Raw genomic sequence first — 24576 nt, forward strand, 5'->3', positions numbered from 1 at the left:
GGGAAATGGAATAAAAATGGTAAAAAAAAAAAAAAATTAATCCACAAATATGCAAGAAAAAAAATAAATACAAAGAAGAGGCAAGAAAAATATAAAATATATAGTTAACATAAGCTATTTAAACACAAATGTATCAGCAATTGCACTAAATGTGAATGGATAGATATTCCCCATAGTTAAGACTGGGCAAAAACTAAAGACAAAACGGTTCTCAGGTTAGAAGGTGTCCATTGGAAATACAAAGATACAGAAACAATGAAATTAAAAGATGTGGAAAAAGCACTACCATGCAAATATTAACCAAAGGAAAGCTGTGGACACTATAGAAGTTACAAGTCAAGTATCCTTAAGGTAAGAACCGGCACCAACAATACAAGTAAAATTTCATCACACATAAAAGGAGTGATGCTGAAGCTCCAAAACTCTGGCCACCTGATGTGAAGGGCCAACTCACTGGAAAAGACCCTGATGCTGGGAACGACTGAGGGCAGGAGAAGGGGGAGAGAGAAGATGAGATGGTTGGATGGCATCACTGACTCAATGGACATGAGTCTGAGCAAGCTCCAGGAGACAGTGGAGGACAGAGGAGCCTGGTGTGCTGCAGTCAATGGGGTCGCAAAGAGTCGGACATGACTTAGTTATCGAACAACAAAAGGGTAACTCTATTAGGAATGTGCAGCAATTCTAAATGTGTCTAAGTCTAATAATGCAACTCAAGATATACACGAAACAAAACCTGGCAGAACTAGAGGAACAAACCCACAGACAGTGGCAGCCTCCCCCAGACCTCTCATGGCAAGCTGACAGTGGAAGCAAACAAGTCAGTGAGGAGAGAGGCCGTCTGAATGACACGACCGACAGACTTCCTTTCAAGGACGCTACAGGAGCCTGGCACACGAGGGGCGGAACGGCCTTCTCCTCCAGGACCGTGAACAGCCGCCAAGGTGACCAACGCTGGGCCCAAAAGTCAGTCTCAGCTGCCTTCCAAAGACTGAAATCACAAGGCTGTTTGTGACCAGAGAGGAGTTAAGCCAGAAATCAGCAACAAGAAGACCACTAGAAAGACTCTGACTGTTTTTAAATTATCTAACATAATTCAAATTAGCACAATAGCCAAAAAAGAAATCAGATTAAAATTAGAAAATATTTTGAACTGAATGATAATGAAAACACAACATCAAGAACTATGAGATCCAGTAAATTAAGCAAAATTTGGAGGGCAATGTGACCAGGTTTACATGCATATATTCAAAAGCAAGACAGGCTGAAAATCAATGATCCACCCACTCATACTAAGAAGTTAGAAAAACAGCAAATGAAAGGGAAAAAATAAGGAGCAGTCATCAGTGAATGGAATGTACAACAGTACAAGCAAGAAGCTGGTTCCCTGAATGACGAACTTCTTTCAAGAGTCTGAAATAGAAGGAGGGAAAACGCCAGGACCAGTAACAGGATGAAGAAGGGGACTGGGGCCACCATCAATGTGATCAATGTGATCTAATTAAAAACACATGAACAACTTCATGCCAAGAAATTAGAAAACATGAAACGGAGGCAAATTCTTTAATAAACACAACTTAAAAAACCCAAGAAGTAACAGAATCCTGAATATTCCGCGTCTATGAAGGAAAGTTATAATGAGAAACACTTCTGCACGGCTCCACCAGTCAAGCCTTCTTAATGCTGTAGCAAGGAGTAATGATAACCTTGAGCAAACCCTTCCAGAGAATTAAAATGAGGACCCCCACTCAACTTAGTGCTTGATCTCAGCACGATCTTGCTGATAAATCTGACTAGGATACTACAAGAAAGAAAAATTACAATCTCATCTCTCAGGAATATAAATAAAAAATCCTAAACTAAACACGTGAATTAGGTTCAGCCACACACGCAGAGGACAAAGCACACACATAGGACTTATCCCGGAAATCAAGGTTGGCCTTGCACTAGAAAATCAATCAATGTAATTTTTATGACCATATTAACAGAAAGAGGAAATCACCCGTGACCAAAAATATGATAACACTCAACATCCATACTCAACCGCAGCTCCTTGGAAACTACTAATAAAATGGAACTTCCCTGACCTGGGAAAGAGAATCTATGACTAAGCCGGCCAACTTAACGCTTTGGTGAATTCCTGAGAACTTTCTCTGTGAGATCAGAAACAAGAGAAGGATGAGCCCTGTCACAGCATCTATCTAACCATGAACTAGAGATGCACCCGATGTAGTAACGTTAAAAAAAAGTATAAAGATTAAAAGAAACGAAACTGTCACTCTTTGCTGGCACGCGTTTCCCTTCTCACAAGGGAACTGTAAATGCCCGTCTTCCACACAGCTTTAACTTCTGAGACCCCCAGTGCTCCCCGCAGTCATCACGAGGCTGGCGCGGCTGCCGCGCCTCTGTCTCCCGCATCTGCCAGTTTAGAGTTCAGTGGCGTGGCTGGGTTGTGTCAGTTTTCCTTATGCTTCCTACTGTTTATGATAACTGGCAGTGGCTTTTCACTTACATTACTGACACAAAGTTTCCTTTTCAAATAAATTTGTGAAAAAAAGAGGCACTGCATTTTTTTAATGCCAACGGCAGGGCACCTGGCCTGCAGCTGTGACCTGATGGGCAGGCGCCCTTGGAGCACTTGAGTACTGCCTCCGCTCACTCGGGTTCTGCGGCGCCAGCGCCTTCATGTATTTATCCCGTTTGTTCGTTAGTTCAATGATTTATTCCACTAAAAAGTCACTGAGTGTGTACTACGTGCCAGAGCTGTCCCAGGCCCTGGGAACAAAGCCGTGAGTGAACGGACAAGAATCCCTGACCTCAGTCAGGCAGTGACATCAGAGTGGGAGGAAACAGAAAATAAACAGAAGGTAAAACGGAGAATCTTAAATGACGATGGCAACTGCTGTGGAGAAAACTGAATTCCCAGAAGAGGGTAGGGCAGAGCTGCTGTGAGCTGGGGGAGCTAAAGTTCAAGTCTTGGTCACGGTCCAGGAGGATCCTGCCGAGAAGGTGACGGGTGAGCAAAGACCTGCAGGGGCGAGGTGGGTGGATGGGATGCTGGGGAAGGACCACACAGATCCACAGAGGGATGCAGAGTGAGGCTCAGTGCTCCTGGGACATTCACGAGGCAGGAAGGAGGCCCCTGCGGCTGGAGCAGAGGGAGGGCCCCGTCTGCCCAGAGGGCTCTGGCTTGTCCTCTGCAGGATATGGGGAGGTAAAAAGACGTGTGATGCACCTGGTGGGAACGTCCTGGTCTCTGGTTACAGAACAGACTGTACAGGGTGCAGGCAGAAGCAGAGCAGTTAGCTGGGAGGCTGAAAGGAGCACGGCTTGGGAGGCATGCCAGTCTGGACCAGGGCAGTCATCGCAGATGTTCTGAACGGTGGTCAGACTGTGGACGGAACCGAGTCTACTGAACTTCTGTATTCTGTTGCAGTCTATTGTACTGGAAAGTGAGAGAGAGGTCAGCTGACTTCTAGGTTTCTGGCCTTAGGAGCTGGAACTCCGGAGCTGGACGTCGCAGGATGAACTCAAGCAGGACGGTGGTGGCCACCACGTGGGGGCGGCCCTGATGCCAGGCTTGCCGAGGCCGCTGGGTCACCACGTGAGGGGCAGGGACAGCACTCGGGGGTAAGGCCTCCGGCCCGACAGAGCAGCGTGGAGGCAGCAGCTGTGGTGAGGGGCCTGCCAGCTCCCCTCAGACAGGGGACGGGAAACAGACGCGCGCATGAGGAGGAAAGAAACGTGCCAAAACACAAACTGCAGGGACCCCGAGCGACGGCTTTATACCCTCACGGTCCTCCCCAGACACCTATGCTGAAAGGCACTTCGAACGTTGCCAAAGAACTTACTTAAAAGCAAACGCCAAGAATCTCAAGTAAGAAGGAAAGCAGTGGATGTCCTTGGGCTCCAATCAGTGCTGTGCTGGCAATGGGCAGGCACGAGTCAGAGCGTTACAGTCACACGGAAACACTGAACTGAGACGTCAACTCGTCTGCGCACTGACTGCCCTTGCCCAGAGAACCCCATGGACAGAGGAGCCTGGTGGGCTACAGGCCGTGGGATTGCGAAGAGTCGGACAGGACTGAGCCACCAACACACATGAGCACTGAACACTCAGCCTGAAGCTCTGACATAAACAGTCACTCTGCGCTTCTGCCGACAGCCGATCACAGCCACCGCGGACGTTCTCACCACCCCACTGGAGCCGTGACTCAGAGGAGTGATCACTGCCGGCCAGGTTCCAACAGAGCTTCCAGAGCCCCCCAGGTTTACCCAGTCCTGCCTCGACGATTCTTCACGCCACTCTGAACGAAGCCTGCCGAGCTGCCTGGCTCTCACGCCTGCCCTCGTCCTCCCTGAGGGCGCCCGTCCACACTAGGCCTCTGCAGAAACGCACACCTCCCCCCTCATGGATGACGCACCATGACGCCAGGAGTGAGAGCCACCGGGAAAGGAGAGATAAGAACTGAGGAACAGACGACAGGCTGGCTCAGGCGGCTGCCTGGGAGAGCGGCGCCCTGCATGCGCCCTGCCGCTCGAGAAGCTGCGGCAGCCCAGTAGTGAACGGGGAGAGGAGAATTATTTCAGCGGAAACGGAGCTCGCTCACAAAAACAGACCCACAGGAAGCACTCTCCAGGACTGACCGCACAGGCTGCCTGACCCCGCTGCCCATTGGCCTTACCTCTGTGAACTCCTGGAAGACCCGGTCACTCTGGTGGGCGCCGACGGTCACCTCTGGGAGGAAGACAGGGACGGACGTGTAATTCAGCACCTCCAACTTATCCTGAACCCTGGAGAGTCAGACAGATGTCAGACAGACTGAACATCAAAATCAATACAGTAATATCAATAATACAATAAACCCTGGAAAGTCGGACAGATGTCAGACAGACCGAACATCAAAATCAACACAGTAACATCAATAATCAATACAATAAACCCTGGAAAGTCAGACAGATGTCAGACAGACCGAACATCAAAATCAACACAGTAACATCAATAATCAATACAATAAACCCTGGAAAGTCGGACAGATGTCAGACAGACCGAACATCAAAATCAACACAGTAACATCAATAATCAATACGGCACACTAAACATCCAAGTCAATACAATAAAGTAAGCTCTTAGGCTGATTGTTTAAACATCCACCCGCTTCATCTCAGAAGCCAAGCTTGCCCCAAACACCCTGTGGGGAGTGGGAGCCACCCTCCCGACTCCACTCAGCACAGTCTTTTAAGAGTCCCACGGCCAAGGTGACTCCCTCTGGGGAAAGGACATAGATTTGACAACGTAAAGAAGGATCTGCGTGTGCTTTAAATACAGACACAGCAGGAATACGAAGGTAAGAGCCAGCGCCACCTATCACAGGGCTGCTCGCGTGGCCGGCGCCCATGAAAAACCTGCATGACTGAGGAAGGCGGGGACAGAGCGGAGAGCCAGTGTCGCGCTGGAACTCCACTGCCAGATCAGCACTCGCCCGGAGGCCCCCGCCCTGTGGGGACTGATTCCAGGAGCGGGGGCTGACCAGGGCGACGTGGAGGAGGCTGGGGAGGGGAGAGCCCCCGAGGGACGCCTGCTGCACCCTGCTTTTCTCAGCACCGAGACACACAATCAGAGGACTCACTCCCTGTCTCGCCATTTTACTCTGAATGCTAAAATGTTTATGCTTTGTTAGAATTTGCTTACTTTAAATTAAATTTACTCTGACTATAACCACTAGAAGATGAAAAGCATTTTGAGTGCTTTTAGGAAGAAACATTAAGTCTCCTTTCTTTGGGTTCAAAACCAAGAAAATGATTATTTTAAAAGGCTCCTTTCCCATTAACGACTTATAATGGCAGAAGATGCCTTCACTGAAATGGCCCAGATGGAAGCTCTCTAAGTGGGTTTGGCTCTCGGCCACGCTGTGAGGACCCTGGGTGGATTCGGCCCCTCCACCCGGGGAACACAGCGCACTGGGAACCTGACCAGGCTGCACGCGAGTGACCAGGAGGCGGGAGCATGTCCCAGTGTCACTCGTGGGAGGACGACAACCCTGTGACCGAACGCCACCCCCAGGGAAGGCTGCTGGGACGACGCTTTCCTGAATGTGTTCACATAGACTTCAGTGGTCGTGCACACAGCTATCACATTCACACTCAAATATGAGAGTTTTCTCTTCCTTTTAACTGCAAACTGGTTACAGAATATCTTTCATAAGATTGTATCAATAAAGTCCATGTCCTTACTTTTAACACAAATAGAATTATTCTATACTTATTATATGCTGATGTGCTCAGTTATGGCCGACTCTTTGCGACCCCATGGACTGTAGCCCACCAGGCTCCTCTGTCCATGGAATTTTCCAGGCAAGAATACTGGAGTGGGTTGCCATTTCCTTCTCCAATACTTACTATATACTTATTATATAGTAAGGATAATTTTTAAAGTGATCTCACTGTAAACAATTTCAAATAAAAATGAATCTTGTGTTTTAAATGCTAATAAATACCAAACTGGGGTATGGTTTGGTTTTCACCTAAAAACACACTGAAGAATTGAAAAGAACAAACTGGCCTAGGAACCTGTGTAACAGAGACCAACAGCGCCACCTACACGTAATCTGGAAGAACTACCGTTTACACACCCCCTTACAAAAAAGGTGGTGTTAGTCACTAAGTCCTGCCCAACTCTCTTTGCAAAGCCTACCAGGCTCCTCTGTTTCTCTGTCCGTGGGATCTGCCAGGCAAGGATACTCAAGTGAGTTGCCATTTCCTTCTCCAGGGGATCTTCCTGACCTAGGGATTGAACCAGCCTCTCCTGCACTGGTAGGCAGATTCTTTACCACTGAGCCACCTAAGGGGCTCTCAAAGAGGGTGTATCTTTGAACAAATATCTTCAAACTATTTTTGAAGATTAAAAAAATAATCTGTAGAGACTGTTTTACCACGTATTCAAACTTGCCTAAACTGCTCTTTCACTCTCTGTGAGCTTCAATGATGACTAAGAAGAGCCCGTGGAGCCCATCTCCCGTAAACCCAACTCTCAGTCTCCAGAAACTACAGACACATTCCAGACTGAAGATAAGCGGGGAACGGACACAACAGGACACATTTTATGACTCAGGAAGCTAACGCGGGGAGAGAAAGCATTCTGTGCACGGGGCATTTAGTCTACTGAAGGAGACTGAGACGCTGCTGGCACGGCCCCTTCACGTCACAGGCCAGAAGTGTCCCCGTGAGAAGACAGAGCGTCCCCGGGCCTGGTTCACAAAGCCAGGGCTCTGCCACACAACTCCAAACAACAGTGAGGCCGAAGGGAAAGAGAAAAACAGAAAATTACGGCTTACGACTCATCTGTTTCCCAGTCAACGGAATGCCTACACTTTCTCCTAAAACATGTCTATCTTTTAGCCTCTCCTGATGGCAAAGTTCTGTGTGAAACCCTACACTCTGATACCAAACTCCTACCCTCCAGTTTTCGTAGCACTGAATTCCCTATCAGAAAGACATCCTCCAGAAGTCACAGGAAACACACGTCCCAGAGACGAACAGGAAGGGAGCCCCAGCTCTGGAGGAGGTGGGCCCTGAGTCCCACGTGGAGAAGGCCTGACTGGGAACGCGTCCCCAGCACAAAAATGAAGCAAGCAGGGCAGCAGTGGTCAGTTACAGATTATGGATGTGAACACAAAACGCTATCAAGGTTGAATAGGTACTCACACATACAAGATTACACACCAACACACATACTGAGATGTACAAAAATGCCCTAAACCAGTAATCTGGTCAGGTTCTGAACAAAATGAGTATAGCTGGTAAATGGCAGGTTTACTATAATTATCTTAGAAAATGGTCATAATTTCGCTTGAGTCTCCCACATTAAGAAATGGCACTTAAGTGAAAATAAGCAGAATTGCCATTGTAAATTGTTATGAATTATCCTTGGGAGGCAGAGGAGAAAAAACTGGGAGAAGGAAAAAGCAATACCATTGATGATGAAGTGAAAAGTTACCCTATGTTGCCCAGTCTCGGCAGGATGTCAGGGCGCCAGGACAGTCACTGTGTGGACATGTTTTTCATGTCCTCTACCCAGAAGGAGCTGGTACTGACAAGACTCACACACACACCCACGTCAAACGAAAGCCTGGAAACGTCAGAAGGGCGTAAGGAGAAAAGAAGGTGCACAGAGCGTGGTCAGGAGAACACGCAGGTCTTGAGGGAATTACTGGGCAGGTGGGGAGGAGACAAGTTCAGGAGACTGTCTGCATCCTGATGGCAGAGGCAGAAGCAAACGACAAGGACTCTGAATTAATTCTGGGAAATGGAACTTGGATTCACGCCTGAAAAGTCACGCTGCGGAAAGGTTCTGAGTAAAGGAAACACAGGGTCACTGTGACACTCGTGAAGATTAGCTGGCGGGCAGACACACAGGGATGGGCGGGATGAAGAACAATGAACGGGAAGCAGAGATCCAGAACCAGGGGCAGAGATCCAGAACCAGGGGCTGCACCCCCACCCTGAGGGCGGGATCCGGGGAAGGGGCAGGGTTAGGAGGAAAAAGGTGCGTTTAGGCACATGACCCCAGGGGAGGAGGCAAGGACCCCACCAGGACCCCAAACAAGACCTCCCCAACCATATAAAACACCCTAACAAATGCAAAAGACCTGAAATCACAGGAACTGTGTTCTCAGACCACAAGAGAACTAAACTAGAGGAACATTTATAGCATCAAATGCATATATTAGAAAGGAAGAAAGATCTAAAACCAATCACCTAAGCTTCTACCTTAGGAAACTGGAGAAAGAAGAGCAATTGAAGTCTAAAGGAAGCAGATTAAAAAAAATAACAATAAAAAGTGGAATAGATGTCAAGGAAACTGAAAATAAGGAAAGAGAGAAAAAAAGGACTTCCAGAATACAGGTTCAAGAGTGCAAGCTGGCACACATATTCTGGAGAACAATTCACAACACACAGTAGCCATAAAATATGTTCACATAATCTGACCCATAACTCTACTTTCATATTTTAGGAAAGTAAACTGAAATGGAATAAAAATAAGTACAATATGCTGCTCATTACTATTATTAATATGAAGAAGTGAAAATAACCTAAAAGACTGATATTAAAGAAACAAAAAGGACTATGCCTATATCTCAGAGATCAACTTTTTCTGTTAAGGGCCAGACAGTATTTCAGGCTGCGAGGCCTACATATAGCTTCATATATGTACCTTCTTTTTCTTACAGTCCATTAAAAATGAGGACCATTCTTGGCAGCTGAGGCCTGGAAAGGCCCGCAAGCCATGGTCCCCCACCCTGACTTGCGTCATTCAGAGGATTTATGCAGCGTGAGTAGCCATTAAAAAAATGAATTTTAAATATTTAACAAAATAGGGACATGCTCATGTTAAAAGTCACCATACAAAGACATATGCAGGATAATTTTTATTTAGAAATATAGAACATGCAAACACTTTAAGCAAGACTGGAAGAACCCGCATTAAACTCTGACCCTGCTCCCGCGGGGGCAGACCTGCCTGTGATCCAGTCCAGCCTGACTTGGGCTTCCCAGCCTTCTTTCAGAGTGGCTCTGATCTCTCCCCCTTGAGCCCACAGAGCTCCTCCCTGTTAAACTCTTCATCACACACGCCCGGCCTCCAGAGCTCAAGCCTCCAGCACAGCCTCCCGCCCTCGCGGCCACTCTGGACTCATCTCACTAGGAAGACAGGAGCCACCTGCGGAGAGCTCTGAGAGCCCAGGTTCTGGCGCCCCTCCCCATCCCGCCCCGCCCCGCCCCGGTCACGCCCCCGCCCCGCCCCGCCTAAGTCACGCCCCCGCCCCGCCCCGCCCCGCCTAGGTCACGCCCCCGCCCCCGCCCACCAGGACTCACAGCATCCTCAGCTTGTGCAACATGCGGTCGTTCTGATCCAGCCACGGGCCTTTGTCGTACCTCAGGTACTCAATATCCTCGACCACCTGCGCTCAGGGATTTAACACAGGTCTTAACAGAGGACACTCAGCTCACAACAAACCCCAGACCCCCGGCAGGAAGGATCATGCCCTGAGAGTCAGAAACAGAGCAGGTCGGATGGTCAGCCTTCAGTGAAGTGAGGGGTTGAGGGGCGACCCCATGCGGGCGCTGGGCCGGCTGACCCTCGGCGGTGTGGCAATTCCCCGAAGGCTGGAAGGACGGGGCAGGCTGGAGACGGGAGGGGAGCCAGCCCTCCTCCAGACTCCTCATTTCCTCTTGCGCAACTTGACTCCAGGAGGCAAGTCTCAGCCACTAAAGCAACAACAGGACAAGAGAATACACACACTTCCTAGAGTTCCAAGAACCTACATTCCTCAGCCTGCAGTCTGGACAGCCTGACCGCCCAGTGGGGCGGCCTTTTCAGACACATTCTCCCCCAAAACACGCCAAACTCAGGGACCTCTTTAGGTTCTAAGAATGTGAGCACATTCAGTTATGAACGCCAATGATAACACGGTCTCAGAGAACACGCACTACTCTTCGGCTCTGACCCATGCCATGTAAACCCTCTGCCAGAGGAACAGAAATCACCTGAACACAAAGAACCCGACATCACAGACAGAGCAGCCCAGAAGGAGACAAAGTGCAGCCTCGCTTCCAGGCAGAAAGAAGCACCTGAGGGAACCCCCGAGCGCGGCCAGAGCTGGACTGGACCGTGGGTCCCCCGCTGCGGAGATGGGCCTGTTCTCTCCCCCGCTCCCTCCGCTCCCCGCGCGGGGGAGGAGCTGAGGCTCTGCCGTCACTGAAGCGGCCACCTCTGCAAAGCTGTTTGCTGTCACCACCTACTCCTCAACTCCAGACCAAAAAACCTGGGTTTTCTTTTAGAATTTTTAAACTTTTTAAAATAAGTAATTGGCTTCTCTGGTACCTCAGCTGATAAAGAATCCGCCTGCAATGCAGGAGACCCTGGGCTGGGAATATCCCCTGGCGAAGGGAAAGGCTACCCACTCCAGTATTCTGGCCTGGAGAATTTCATGGACTGTATAGTCCTTGGGGTCATAAACAGTCAGACATGACTGAGTGATTTCACTTTCACTTTTCAATTGATACTTAATATATAATATAAAATATGGGATTTTTGTTTAACCAAATGATGGTCATTTGCCTCAATACCATTTAAGAGATAATCCAGTTTCTTCTATTTTTATCATCGTTTAAAGCACTGACTTTTCCAACCGTGAGCACACACACGCACCTATTTCTGGACTCTGCTCTGTTAAACTATTATTTCTTTTATTACTACTGCAGTGCCTTCGTTACCATAATTTTGTAATATGTTTTTACATTTGGGAAGGAAAATATTATTTTCAAAAGCTCTTTTTAAACTGGAGGATAACTGTCTTACAATGCTGTGCTGGTTTCTGAAGCATAGCACTGAGAATCCCCGTACCTGTGTGAACCCCTCCTCCCTCCCGGGTCGACCCCACCCTCCAGGTCGTCACAGAGACAGGCTGGGCTCCCTGTGTCATCTACCAGCTTCCTACCAGCTGCCTTTCCAGATGTTCTGATTACTCAAGTTCTCCCGAAAATAGCAGAGGGTGAACTGCACCCACTACTTTAGGGAAACCTGGTATCTTAACGTGGTCGACCCCAAACAACACAATCCAGAGTCGAAACCCAAGCACAACCTGGAGGCGGGCCTCCTTGTGCGTGGACAGTGGTTCCTCCACATCCTTGATGCCGTGAGGCATCACCGTGCTTCCTACTGAGAACCTCACGCTGCGGCAGTGGAGGGTTTACACTGAGAAAATCCACGTAAGAGTGGACCCTCGAGGTTTAAACCCCTGTTGTTCAAGGGCCGACAGTCTCAATAGATCTTTCCTATTAACTAATCCAATGCTCAATTTTACCATGTGTTTAACAAAAACGCTGGTGCAGATAACCCAAAATTCCTTGCATCTTCACCCTTCCATAATTTTAAGATCCTAGCAAGTGAATAATTTAAAGGAAAATCAAAACATCACGCTCAGAGAAATGTGATGGGGGGGCGGGGCACTTAATGTCAGATCATGAAACACAGATGCTTCTAACATTAGGAGGAGCTGAACTCATCATTTGGTTTGCAAAAACCCTACACAGGAGTTAAATTTAAGAAAAATTAGAAATTTTCAGCCATTTCTTACCTTTTCTGCATCTTGAGCTTCCCATGCACTGTACTGTAAAACCTCACATTTCTCACTGTAAGAGAAGACAAGACGGCATCTCATGTGAGTCTTGCAAGTGGCTGTCACTGCACAATGAACACCCGACGGCGAGGCGCCCACTCTAAACACAAACACCCACATTCTCTGAGCTGGCTCTCAGGGCATGGCCGGCTGAGAACAGCAAACCCGAGGCAGGGCTGCACCCAGAGCTGGATGGTAGGAGCTGTAGGTCTGTTTTCTGACCTTCCTCTGACTGAACCGCCCCCACCGCACAGGCAGTAGGCCCGTGTTTATGGGGCAGGGACACGGGTCAGCTTCGCGGCCACACAAACCACCACCAGCGGCAGCACACGTCACAGGAAGGCAGAGGGGAGCCCAGGGCTGCACTGGGACACACGGACGGCAGCCGAGGGGGTTCGGGAGGGTGCGTAGAAGGGAGCCCAGGGCCGCACTGGGACACACGGACGGCAGCCGAGGGGGTTCAGGAGAGCAGGGCAGAGGGGAGCCCAGGGCCGCACTGGGACACACGGATGGCAGCCGAGGGCATTCGGGAGGGTGGGGCAGAGGGGGTGGCGGGAGGGACACATTACTTGAGCTGCTATAATTTTGGAGAGCTCAGGGTCTGACCGTCTGCCCTGCTGGGCAAGGATGTGAACTTTCTTGGCTCCACAGGGGGGTCACCAGCCACCAGAGAGCAAGGGCGGGGCTGGGTTCACTGCAGAGGAGGAAGCTGTCTGACCTCCAGCAGGATGCAAAGCAGCCCCTTGGGAGCCCAGGCCCGTGTAAGGGTGAGAGCTGAGTCCCCACTCAGCTCACGTACAGAGCGTGCGGGAGCACTGGACGAAGCAGTGGACACTGAGAACCCCTGCTGGACACTTCACCAACAGGAGGCCCCCAGGGTGAGTTCTTGAAAATTAAATGCCAGGTACAAGAAAAACCTTATTTCATCTGTAGGCCGAATCTAAGACTTCCTTTCCTGACGGCACAGCTCAACGTCCTATTTGGGACCGGCTGGGAAGCCTTTGCTCAGCAGTGACTTTGCAGCCAGAAGATCTCCACGAGGAATCTTTGGAACTGAGAGTCTAGGGTCAGCCACCTCCCTCTGACACCTCTACAAATCCGCCCCGGCAAGATTCACAAAACTTTCTGCACTTCTGGCCTTGAAAACAGAGCAGTGCTTCGTTTCTACTACCCATGAGAGAAAAGCTGATCACAAGCAAGCACTGGCTTACAGCTAAAAAACTACATTCTAAAACTTCTCTTCCACAACTGCTAGACAATACCTTGTTCACAATTTCAGTTACTTTGAAATGTTAAATAACAAGAGCAAAACATTTTCAGTTATCAAAAAAGGCTTACGTTTTCTAAAAGTCTAAGAAATTCTACTAGAAACCTTAACAGCATTACTGAACCATCCTAACTGTAGCTGGATGTGACGGCAGGCAATGACTGCCGTGTGCCTGACACAGAAGGACCGCAGGACGGCCGGCCAGAGACAGTGGGGCTCAGTGCTCTCACTGAAGGAGGAGGGAGGGGAGAAGCAAGCTGGAAAGGGGCCCTGGGCGTTCCCACTGAACCCAAAGGCCCCTTAAGCATCAGCTTTCAAAAGGACCGACAGGCGCTGCTGAGCCGTCACATCCTGTGTGTGGACTCACGGAGTCCCTCCAAACAACCTTTCTAGGTAAACGTGGCCATTCAGCTGCCACCGAGAGTGAAAACATGAGTTCTCTAATGTTAAAACCTGTCACTGAACATAGCGTCAACTCACTTCTACTATCAAAACAGTCTAAAGATACGACAAGATAAATATTGGCTAAATAAATAAAACAAATCAACTCCCAGCCAACCAAATCAAACTGAAATGCCTGCTGTCGCTCTTGCTTATAAACGTCAGATTGAATCTCCCCAGGTGAGATCCAGAGAAATGAACAAGCGCTCCCTGGGCTGGGGGGCCATGTGTGCAGGGCTCCCGGCTGGCTCATAAACCCACTGGGCCCCCGCTCACCTCATCTCGGGCAGGAAGGTCCCCTTATAGGCATTCTCGATGTCTTGAAGGTAGGCGGAGGTGATCTTCATCTCATGTGGCTAAATGAAAGCAGAAAGCAAATGTGGGACACGTCCAGACTTCTTTTCTTTTTTCCGTGCTTACGTAAAGTGTGAGACAATCAACCAACACAGTGTTCCCAGGACGACTCATGTGGGGTGCTGCGGGGGCTGGGGGTGACAGGAAGGGACTGCAGTGCCAGTTCTAACAGGCCCCCTCCTGCGCACAGAGGGCGGGAGTCTGTGCAGGGAGACCTGGGGAGCGACCTTCTCTTCCCAGACTCTGAGATGTGACTGCGAGCGGCTACAGCGCCTGCCCCTGTGCCCACGTGCGGGGAATGAGAGATGACAGGCTGCAGCAGGGGAGGGCCCACCTCTCCCCCATCCTCACACCCTCCTGTCACCAACTGGCTCCCCACCCCTCCCGTACCACTCACCCCACCCCTCCTACCTTCCCAATCTCACTTCCCTTTCACATGAAGCTTGCCAAGTACGGAAATGTACACTTCCAATCGTGAGTGGCAACATTCTGCACTGAAAACCTCTTAGTTTAGCAATGCTGAAGGCTAGATTATCTTTCACCATGTTCAAGATTCTTCGTGGCATTTGCATGTTTTATTTCCTTGTTTACTATTAGTATCCACCATAGGAATACACATCTAAAAATGACATAATGTTTCTTTGATAAAATGTCTCCTTTTCTTAGACACAGTGGTAGTTTTAGCTGGTGACAGTATTCATCAAGTACTGGAAAACAAAAATGTTAATAGGTCTAATTTGTTCTTCTAAATTGTCTCTGAAATACTGCTATCCAGATAACAAGAGTTATCTAGAGAACTGTAAATATTAATATATAACTTCCTATTTCTTGGTAAATGTTACTTTAATAAGCAAGTGTTCCCTAAAGTGATAAATACTTCTGACTTGTAGTTCCCTTCTTTGGCCACCAGATGGAACACTCTCCAAAGTATAAACCACATGGCACCCTCAGGAGTAAATGCTCCAAGGTGCAGCCAGGTCACCAGCAGAGACACAGGTATCCCGAGCATGCTCACTGCTGATCGGGGGAGGGGGAGAGTGACCAAAGGCTCTTTGAGCCGCGTCAAGGGCGCCTGAGCATCTCTGCTGCCCTGGAGAGGAACAGCCCTGAGAGGCACTGGCTGAGCACCCACGTGAGCGCCCAGGACAGACCCTGGGACAACAGATACACAGGCCTAAGTCCATGTTGTCGTCACAGTGTCAAAAAGACAGTGTTTCCTCCCATGAAAAAACACTCTCAGTGGGAGTGATCTTTCCAACAATGCCTAGTTGTAAGGGCAACGATGGGCCTGGTCACCCTGCACCCCGCTGGCAAGACCAACTTCAAATTGCAGGGCTTCAAAGACCGCCTGTCTGAGCACCACTAAGGCAGTGAACGGATGTGTGTGGAGATCCCTCTCTGGGGTCACAGAGTCAGTGAGCAGGAGAAAGAGGACGAGGGGCCCAACCCCATTAGACGTGAGAGGTAAACTCAAAGGGTGTCAGAGACCATTCTCAACTTGCAGGAAGCAACAGAGCATGACAAGCCCATTGAAAGGAGAAAGGGAGGTCCCGTCAGGAGGCACGCGTGTCCTCAGGGTCACTTGTGTTCAGGTGACACAGGCACGGGGAGGAGGGCAGGGTGCACTGGGCCAGGGGGCCCCGGGGAGCAGGGAGCAAGCAGGACCGCCTGCAGTCCACCACACCAGCAGCCGTGGGCAGGCACACGCGCACCCAAGCCCCCGTGGGGGCCGTCAGTGAGCCAGTCTCCCACCGCGTGTGAACACCACCACTGTGAAGGCCGACACAGAGAGGCGGGTCTAGGACAGGAAGGCTGAGTTACGTTTCCCTTCTTCTGGATCCGGCTCTGGAGCTCGGGGACCGGCACGTCCACGTAGATGACCACGTGGGGGGGCAGGTACTCACAGACGGTGACCTTCTTCACCTGGTTATAGTGGTCCACACCTGGCGGGAGAGAAGCCCCAGCTGTCAGCCAGCGGTCCAGACAGCCTGCAGACACACGTCCCTCTCAGATCAAGGGACAAGGGCACAGGCAGCTCTCAGAGCCGCACGCCAACCTGCAGCCACATGTAGGTCACGGCCACGACCGCCGGCTGCATACACATCACGCTGGCACACGGCGCCCACAGTCACTGTCCACGCAGTGCTCCCCCCATCACCACAGACCACAAGCATCAGGCCACCGGAACTAGCTGACTATCCCAGTCAAGGGCTTCCCTGGTGGCCCGGTGGTCCAGAACCCGCCAGCCAATGGAGGAAATGCAGGTTTGATCCCTCGGTCTGGAAGATCCCTGGAGGAGGAAATGGCTACCCACTCCAGGATTCTTGCCTGGAGAATCCCATGGACAGAGGCGCCTGGTGGGCTACAGTCCATGGGGTCTCAAAGTGTCAGACGTGACTGAGCGACTAAACAAGAATAATCCAAAGTCAGACACTGGGATTTGAGCCCAGCCTAGTGACACTCTGACTTCACTTTCAGAGCTCTCTGCAGGCCTGCTCTGCACGCGTCTTGGCTGCATGGGAGGTGCAATGCGTAGCCCCATCGGCCCGGTGGGTCCATTCTTCCTCTCCCACAGGCTCGCCATGGGCACATCCTGGGTGCCTCTGGCCCAGCAGGTGCTGCACTGCCCGCTTCGGGCCTTCCTCTTGTGGTGCCCCGTCCAACCCCAACTTCCTGACAAGGGTCTCCTTTTTGACCTCCCTTCCCGAACACATCCTTCAGACAAACGACCTCAAACCGAACCACACGTCTCCCTCACCTAACCCCGAGGGGGTCCCCTGCACTCTCAGGAAGAACCCAGTGCCCACCCCCCATGCGCCCCCATCCCCAGCACCCGGCCCCTCTCTGGGCCTCGTCAGCGCCCACAGCGCATGCCGCTCCCTCGAGGGCAGCACCGTGGCTCGCCCAGGGCTCCCTGCTCAGGGGCGCTGCCCCCGACACCCCACCTCCACGCGGCCAGCCACTCCCCAGGCCCCCTCACTCCTCGTGGCCAGGTTAACTGCAACGAGGAGCCTTTCTCCTTGCCTACTGGCCACTGGTCAGACCTTCACCACCCAGTGCTGCTGTCACTGAAAGCACCAGAACAGCACGTGGGAGAGGAGGCGGCCTTCACAGGCCAGGAATGAGCCGTGGTGGCTGCAGGCAGGGAGGCTCCCGGACAGGCCCTGCAGTCAGACCGTCTGCTGAGGCTGTCCACTGTGCTCTCATGGGGAGAGAAGACTTTAGAAGGGACAGAGGCGGACAGGGACTGGCTTTTCCTGAGGAACAGCGTCATTCATCTACTTATTAACAACAGACATTCACAGAATGTGTACCAGCTGCAGGGTGGGGGTAGCAGGACCTTTACAAAGCCACCCCTGTGCCCACAAGGCCAGCCTGCCGCCGACTCACACTGCTTCCGGATGAAGCCTTGGCGGTACATTGCCTCCAGGAAGACAAAGTCACTGTAGATGGAGCGCTCCAACACCACACCCTGTCCTGTTTAAAAACGTGGAAACAAAAATCAGAATCAGAAAATAATTACAGTAGTGAAAATCAGTCTGTTCACTTTAGAAATGGAAAAAAATTATCTACAACTCCATTTCCATACCAAATATTTTCAAAAGAACACATATCATATATGCACTTCTAAGCGGAAAATCATTTTCTAAAACTAGAATACTTATCCACTTCAGAAATACAACGTTCTGTTTCGCTCTTTCACAGATCCAACAGAAACATCAGCTAACAGAGAAAGGACACTGGTTTTTGAAATGTAGAATCCCCGCCCCCATCCCAACTGCCCAGAAAGACCCCAGGGTCAGCCCCGCACCACACCATCGTGGATCTCAGGTATGATCTAATTGGAAAGCCAGAACTTGCCTCATCAAACACCCCTTAAAAACAGCTCTACAGAGAGGCAATCTAGAACGACTGAACTCCAGAAGGGGCCTGAGCGCAGGCTGCGCCCAACAGCTGTCCGCGCAGGGACACGCACCTGTGCTGAGCAGGTGCTCCAGGGCGTCTGCGTACTGCAGCAGGCGGCTGGCGTACAGCCAGGCCTGCAGGCGGTAGCTGTGGCCGTCGTTGCTTTTCGGGTCGTCGTAAAACTTCTCCAAGCTGCAGTTGCCACTGAACTGCACAGGCAGGGGCTTCCCGTCCCCTGTGGTGCTGTCTGCGTAGTGGATCCCCGCCTCGGGAAAGTGCTTCAGGCCTGAAGAGACAAGCCACCAGACAAAACGTGATGCGGGGACGTCACACCCCGCAGAGCAGCGGAGACCCAGCTGAACACCGTCCCTGCAGCCAGTCGGCTGAGGCCCGGGGAAAGTTACCCTGATGCCTGCGTTCCTGGTGCGCAGACGGGAGCACGTGAGACCCTGGAGACAACGTGTGCCCAGGGCTGACGACAGCAGGTCCCCCGCAGCCCCATGTGAGCTCCTCCCGAGAGGGAGAGCCGCCTGTACGTGCGGGTGTCTGCTGCGTGCATGTGGGCATTGGCCCCTCAAAAACTAGAGAAGGGGCTTGGACAACACCGGCCCAGAGTCAGAACCGGGGCGACAGCCGGCTCTGCACCACGCAGCTGCGTGCCACCACTTCCTACTGAGGGAACATGTCTGTGAGTGAGAGGGGACCATCGGCCCTGCTCCAGGGGCGGTTACACAAGTGAGGCTGCTCAGGTGAACGTGCTCAGCTTACATCGTCAACATAAAATCCCAATCCAAACTCACAACCAGCTTGGACTTTAAAAACGTCCCTTATCTGGAAGATTAAAAACAGCTTTTTCCACAAGTATTTGAAAACCGTAAAATACCTACCTTAGAAGCCCAACTCTACCTACTCAACGTGAAAATAAAGTCACGCCCAGATACGGGACTGCTTACCTGCGTGACACAAGTTCATACCTAGTTTCTCGGCTACTTCTTTCGCGAGCTTGCTTTTTCCAGAACATATGTTGCCATCCACAGTTATCAGTTTGCTGTTTGCTGTCATCTTTTTGGTTGCTCTTTCACCAAGTATGAACGCCAACGGGCCGTACTGCAGCTTGCACTGGGCACTTGTATGAATTCCTCCCTGAAAAACACACATCACACATCACCACATGAGCATCCTGGTTGCAGCAGGCATTAGCAACTGTTAGACATAAACACCAAGAAGACCCTCGGTGACAAAAAAACCAACATCAACATCTTTACAACCTATTTGTTTAATTACCATCTTCCAGCCCCACCCTGAGCATAAGTTCATAAAGGCAGGAGATTGTTTTGACCACTGCTAAATCCTCAGGGCCTGGAACAGGACACATCTACCTTGTTCAATAAAAATTTTGTGTGTGTGTGTGTGTGTGTGAATGAAAGAAAGGCAGGCTGGAGGGAAGGCAGGGAAGAAGGGAACAGAGAACATTTCTCTAGTTCAGGCCTCTGTCTCTGGAATGGGTTATCTCACGTTTTTAAGCAGCTCCTGATGTCCTGAAAGTACTTGAAAGCTGACAGACCTAAAACTGAAATTCAGCATCCACACCTGACCCCCATCTGCTCCCCCTCACAAGTTCCCCTCCACCATCACCCAAGCAGAACAAAGGCAAGAGTCACCTGTGACCCCATCCTCCTTCCTCCGGCTCCATCACCACACACACAACCCCACTGACCCCAGCCCTTAAGTGTCTCTGGCCAGCGGCCCCTCCCTCCCCTCGGCACACTGACCGCAGCCATCTCACATCCCTTGCCTGCTTCTCCTGTCTCCAGCATCCGGATCTATTCTCCACACTGAAACTCAAACACCATGCCTCGCCACTGAGCTGCCCCCCCCCCCCAAAAAAAAACCCATCCATCAGCACAGGGAGGAGCTGGAATGCCCCGTGCAGTACTGGGCTAGAGCGAGAGGCATCGCTGTGAACTCATGCCCAGTTCACTACAGACCAGGGGGTCACACAGGGAAACACTCACGGACACAGGTATTCAGGGGTGCATACACTGGACTCCCCTGCTGTCTGCCAGAAGGGCCCAGAGCAACAACACCCCAGGATCAATTACGCCGGGCACCTAGATCTTGGTTTCTAACGCTGTCCTCCAGTCAAAGGAGCAAGGGCTCCTGGAGAAACGGCTGATTCCACGGCTACCCTCTAAGGAAGTGCTCACACACACAGTGTGGGGGTGGGGGGGCGTGCAGGCTGCAGGGAGACAGGAGCCACCTGAATGAGCGCCCGGTGGCCACAGCCGGAACAGCCTGAGCAACACAGTACAGCTGCACCGAGTGTTAGCCCAAAGTACAACACGCACACAGCCCACACTGGTAGAAATATGTAAGTGTGCAGGGGAGAGGAGCCTCCCGCACAACAGAATTCCAGGTAATTTATGCGGATACTCTGCCCTGCGGACAGAGCATAATCCCCACTCCCTGGGTGTGGGCTGCTCGCAGTGACTTCCCTCCACAGAGGACTCGACGGAAAGCAGGGAGGAAAGAGCAACTTCACAGCAGAGACACTGCCGCTACCCCAGTCAGGCGACTAAGGTTGACAGTGACAAGTCACGGTCACAGCGTACTTCGCATAGTACGTGGGGAGGACGGCACTTGACCTCTGTGCGTTTCCTCCCCAGAACACACAACCGCAGTCTAGTCATGAGAAAATATTAGGCGAGTCCCACCGAAGGACAAACTACCCACCCAGTACTGCCCCAAACTGCCGTAGGCCTCAGACACAGGAGAACCTGAGAAACCACTGCAACCAGAGGAGGCCAATGGGCAGAACGATAGGCATCACACTGCTCCAGAGGTAACGCCCGAAAAGACAAACCACCCAAAGGCCCATCGACAGGAGACCAGCTTAGTAAACGGCAGGGTAGTCTCCGTATCCCCAAAGTCTCAGATCCCAACAACCAAGAATCCTTTCACTTAGCAGCCAACTGCGTGTCAGTCATTCATTCATTTATTCATTCAACAACTATTTCTTGATTCCCATACCATCCTGTCCTTTTCCTAGACAGAATATGGGGATACAGCAGTGAGTCAAAAAGATCCCACAGGATAACAAAGCAATAAAGAAATTATAGAGTGAGTGCTATGGAGGGAGAACAGTGCAAAGGATGGGATGTACATTAAAACGGGTGGTTACAGAACCCTTACAGAGTTTGACATCTGAAAAAAGACTGGGAGGCAGTAAGGGAACTGGCCTCGTGGACATCTGGGAAGAGGAACAGCGAGCGTCAATGCTGAGGCTAGAGCACTGCAAGGGTCAGCAAGGCCAGGGTAGCTGGTGCCAAGGGGACTGGATGGGGGAAGAGTAGCAGAGGAGACAAGTGAGAAGGTTAATCATATTGGTACCTTGCATCCTGGAAATCAATCACTCTTGCCCCTGGAGAAGGGAAAGGCTCCCCACTCCAGTACTCTGGCCTGGAGAATTCCATGGACTGTAGTCCATTGGGTCGCAAAGAGTCAGACACGACTGAACAACTTTCATTCACTCACTCCTCCAGGCTACCTCTGAGCCATGTGCAAATTGTTCCTTATCCATGTCCCCAACCTGAAGACACCACAAGATGTAGCACAGAGCAGGTACACGATAACATCTATAGAAAGCTATCAGCGATTCTGACTCCAAAATCTTTGGAAACTGCTTTTTTACATTTATGGTAGTCTTTCTGTAATTTCCTATCCTCAGTCCCATTTTTCTGCTCTGTGGAATCACATGGAATAGTGATCTTTCATAACACATTTCCAATTTCTTCAATTATTCCTCAAGTATTAGGTTGATGAAAAAGTAAGTGTGGTTTTGGACAGTGAATTTTAAATGATTATAACTAGGCTCAAACACATCTTTGTTAATCAAAATAGGAACCATTACAATCAACATGTTTCTGCCAACAATAAATAGGTTTGTTTATTCCTATAGGGTAAAAATCCATGCTTTGGGACTCAATGAACTCTTGGAAAGCATTTTCTGCCTCTTGCTGGTTGCGGAAGTGTTCTCCATGCAAAAAGTCATCAAGGTGCTTGAAGAAGTGGTAGTTGGTTGGCGACAGGTCAGGCGCATATGGTGGATGAGGCAAAACTTTGTAGCCCAATTCGTTCAACTTCTAAAGTGTTGGTTGTGCAACGTGCAGCCGGGTGTTGTCGTGGAGAACTGAGCCCACTCTGTTCACCAGAAACCAAGATCTAGGTGCCCGGCGTAATTGATCCTGGGGTGTTGCAGCTGCAGGTGCTGCAGTTTACTGTGCATCTCATCGACTTGCTGAGCATACTTCTCAGATGTAGTGGTTTCATCAGGACTCAGAAATCTGTAGTGGATCAGATGGGCAGCAGACCACCAAACAGTGACCATGATGTTTTCTTTGGTGAAAACTTGGCTTTGAGAAATGTTTTGGAGTTTCTTTTCAGTACAACCACTGAGCTGGTCATTACTGATTGTTGTATAAAATCCACTTTTTGTCACATGCCACAATCCGATAGAAAAATGGTTCATTGTTATTGAATAGAATAAGAGAAGACGACACTTCAAAATGATGATTTTTTTGATTTTCAGTCAGCTCATGAGGCACCCACTTATTGAGCCTTTTCCCCTTTCCAATTTGCTTCAAATGTCAAACCACCACAGAAAGGTCGATGCTAAGTTCTTCAGCAACTTCTCGTGTAGCTGTAAGAGGATCAGCTTTGATGATCCTCTCAATTGGTCACTGTCAACTTCCGATGACTAGCCACTGAGACTGTCTTCAAGGCTCTCGTCTCCTTTGCAAAACTTCTTGAACCATCACTGCACTGTACGTTCATTAGCAGTTCGTGGGCCAAACGCGTTGATGTTGCGAGTTGTCTCCACTGCTTTACGACCCATTTTGAACTCAAATAAAAAAAATCACTCAAATTTGCTTTTTGTCTATCATTTCCCTAGTCTAAAATAAATGTAAAATACACAAGAAGTAATGTCATTAGCAAAAAAAAAACATAAAGTGAGAAATGCGCATTAAAATGATGTATAACATAACCACATTTAAGAATGTATTTCAACAATATGAAATGCAATTACTTTTGCACCAACCTAATAACAAGCTGCATACCCTTTGCATCCTATTCATTCTTCTCTGGACCTACTAAAGTCCATCTACATCCCCTGCAGGGAGTGATGTGACTGGACACAGTCACAGGTGGGTCCACATAGTGAGCACCCCACAGCAGAGTAGCACCCCCTCTATCCTGGGGCTCTCAGTTCCACTAATGCAGGTAAGTATACTGGGTGTTAAACACAATTCTCTCTCTCTTTTTCTTCTCTTTTGCAGTCTGAATTATCTCCTAAAGACATTTATAGGGCTTTTTAATAAGACCACTGCACTGTTCTGTTCAATAACCTTTGCTCATCAAAATCCTGAGCACAGAGGTCAAGTCTCTTTACAATTTGCCACCAACGTTCCTCCAGTCACTAGGAGCCACAGAAGCTATGATACAGTCACTGTCATAAAATGGTTTTCCTGACACAACTCATTGTGCTTGTCTTGTCGGCTCTGCGTACAGTGTCATTCCAGAAGCTCTTCTAATGCTTCCAGATCTGACCTGAACGCCTTCTGCCATTTCTGCTCTCCGTCACTTACCCCTTACCCGGCCATTGACAGCGCCCCCTCAGGAGTTAATGACTGAATGAACGCGCGCGCCCCCGGCCCGGGCTCAACACACCTGCTCACTCGCCCACCCCACAACCGCTGTAAACTGGCTTCCCCCAGCAGGGCGGCCACGAGGCCCATTCACCTCCGTGCCCCACTTTCTACTTGGAGCTGAGAGAAAATGGCCTGAAGAAGCTGACGGCCCCTCCAAGCTCTGTCCTCGCAACGCACGACCAGACACTTCAGAGGCAGTGGGATCCCCCGCCGGGAAGGGTCCTGGGAGGCCCGGGGAGGTGAGGGAGGGGCGGCGCCAGAAGGACAAGACAGGTCGCCCCCGCAGCTCCCGCCCGCCGCAGGCTCACCACGCGCGGGGCGACCGCCGCGAGGCCCCGCGAAGCCGCGGACGCGGCGACAAGTCTCAACAGCCTCAAGGCCATGGCTCCGCGGTCTGCACCGGCTCAAGGACCCGAGGGGACGCGGTCGCGACGGGGTCCTCTCCGGCTGCTGGCGCGCCGCTGTGACGTCACGGCCGGGGTGTCCGCGCCGCGCCTGACGGGTTCAGGCGGCGAGCGCAGGCGCACAACGCGCAGTCGGGGGCTGGTCCGCCAGGGATCTCTCTTTGCGTCCCCCTCATCCCGGCGTCTTAGGGCCCGCCCGCCGCCGGAGTTCTGAGGGGTGAGTTCCGAAGAGTTGTCCTCCCGCCGCCCAGGTTCCTAGGGGAGGCTCGCCCGGGTCCCCGAGAGGCTCGACCGCCGCCTGGGTTCTGAGGGACGGT

At 50.7% G+C, this 24576-nt stretch overlaps 1 protein-coding gene across 1 annotated transcript in view; it reads right to left on the bottom strand.

The window, feature by feature from the left end:
- The window catches only part of NDUFA10 (NADH:ubiquinone oxidoreductase subunit A10), a 35632-nt gene extending 11313 nt beyond the window's left edge, over positions 1 to 24319 (bottom strand). The window contains exons 1-9 of the mRNA XM_043876957.1: positions 24164 to 24319; positions 19122 to 19290; positions 18218 to 18433; positions 17632 to 17718; positions 16063 to 16184; positions 14164 to 14243; positions 12138 to 12192; positions 9874 to 9959; positions 4686 to 4794 (exon numbers count right to left, since the gene is read on the bottom strand). Of these exons, the coding sequence (XP_043732892.1) occupies positions 4686 to 4794; positions 9874 to 9959; positions 12138 to 12192; positions 14164 to 14243; positions 16063 to 16184; positions 17632 to 17718; positions 18218 to 18433; positions 19122 to 19290; positions 24164 to 24238 (999 nt within the window). The 5' untranslated portion in view covers positions 24239 to 24319. The remainder of the gene's footprint in view (positions 1 to 4685; positions 4795 to 9873; positions 9960 to 12137; positions 12193 to 14163; positions 14244 to 16062; positions 16185 to 17631; positions 17719 to 18217; positions 18434 to 19121; positions 19291 to 24163) is intronic.
- Between the last annotated feature and the right edge of the window lie 257 nt (positions 24320 to 24576).

Source organism: Cervus elaphus, chromosome 20, assembly GCF_910594005.1.
Source record: "Cervus elaphus chromosome 20, mCerEla1.1, whole genome shotgun sequence".
Classification (NCBI taxonomy): Eukaryota; Metazoa; Chordata; class Mammalia; order Artiodactyla; family Cervidae; genus Cervus; species Cervus elaphus.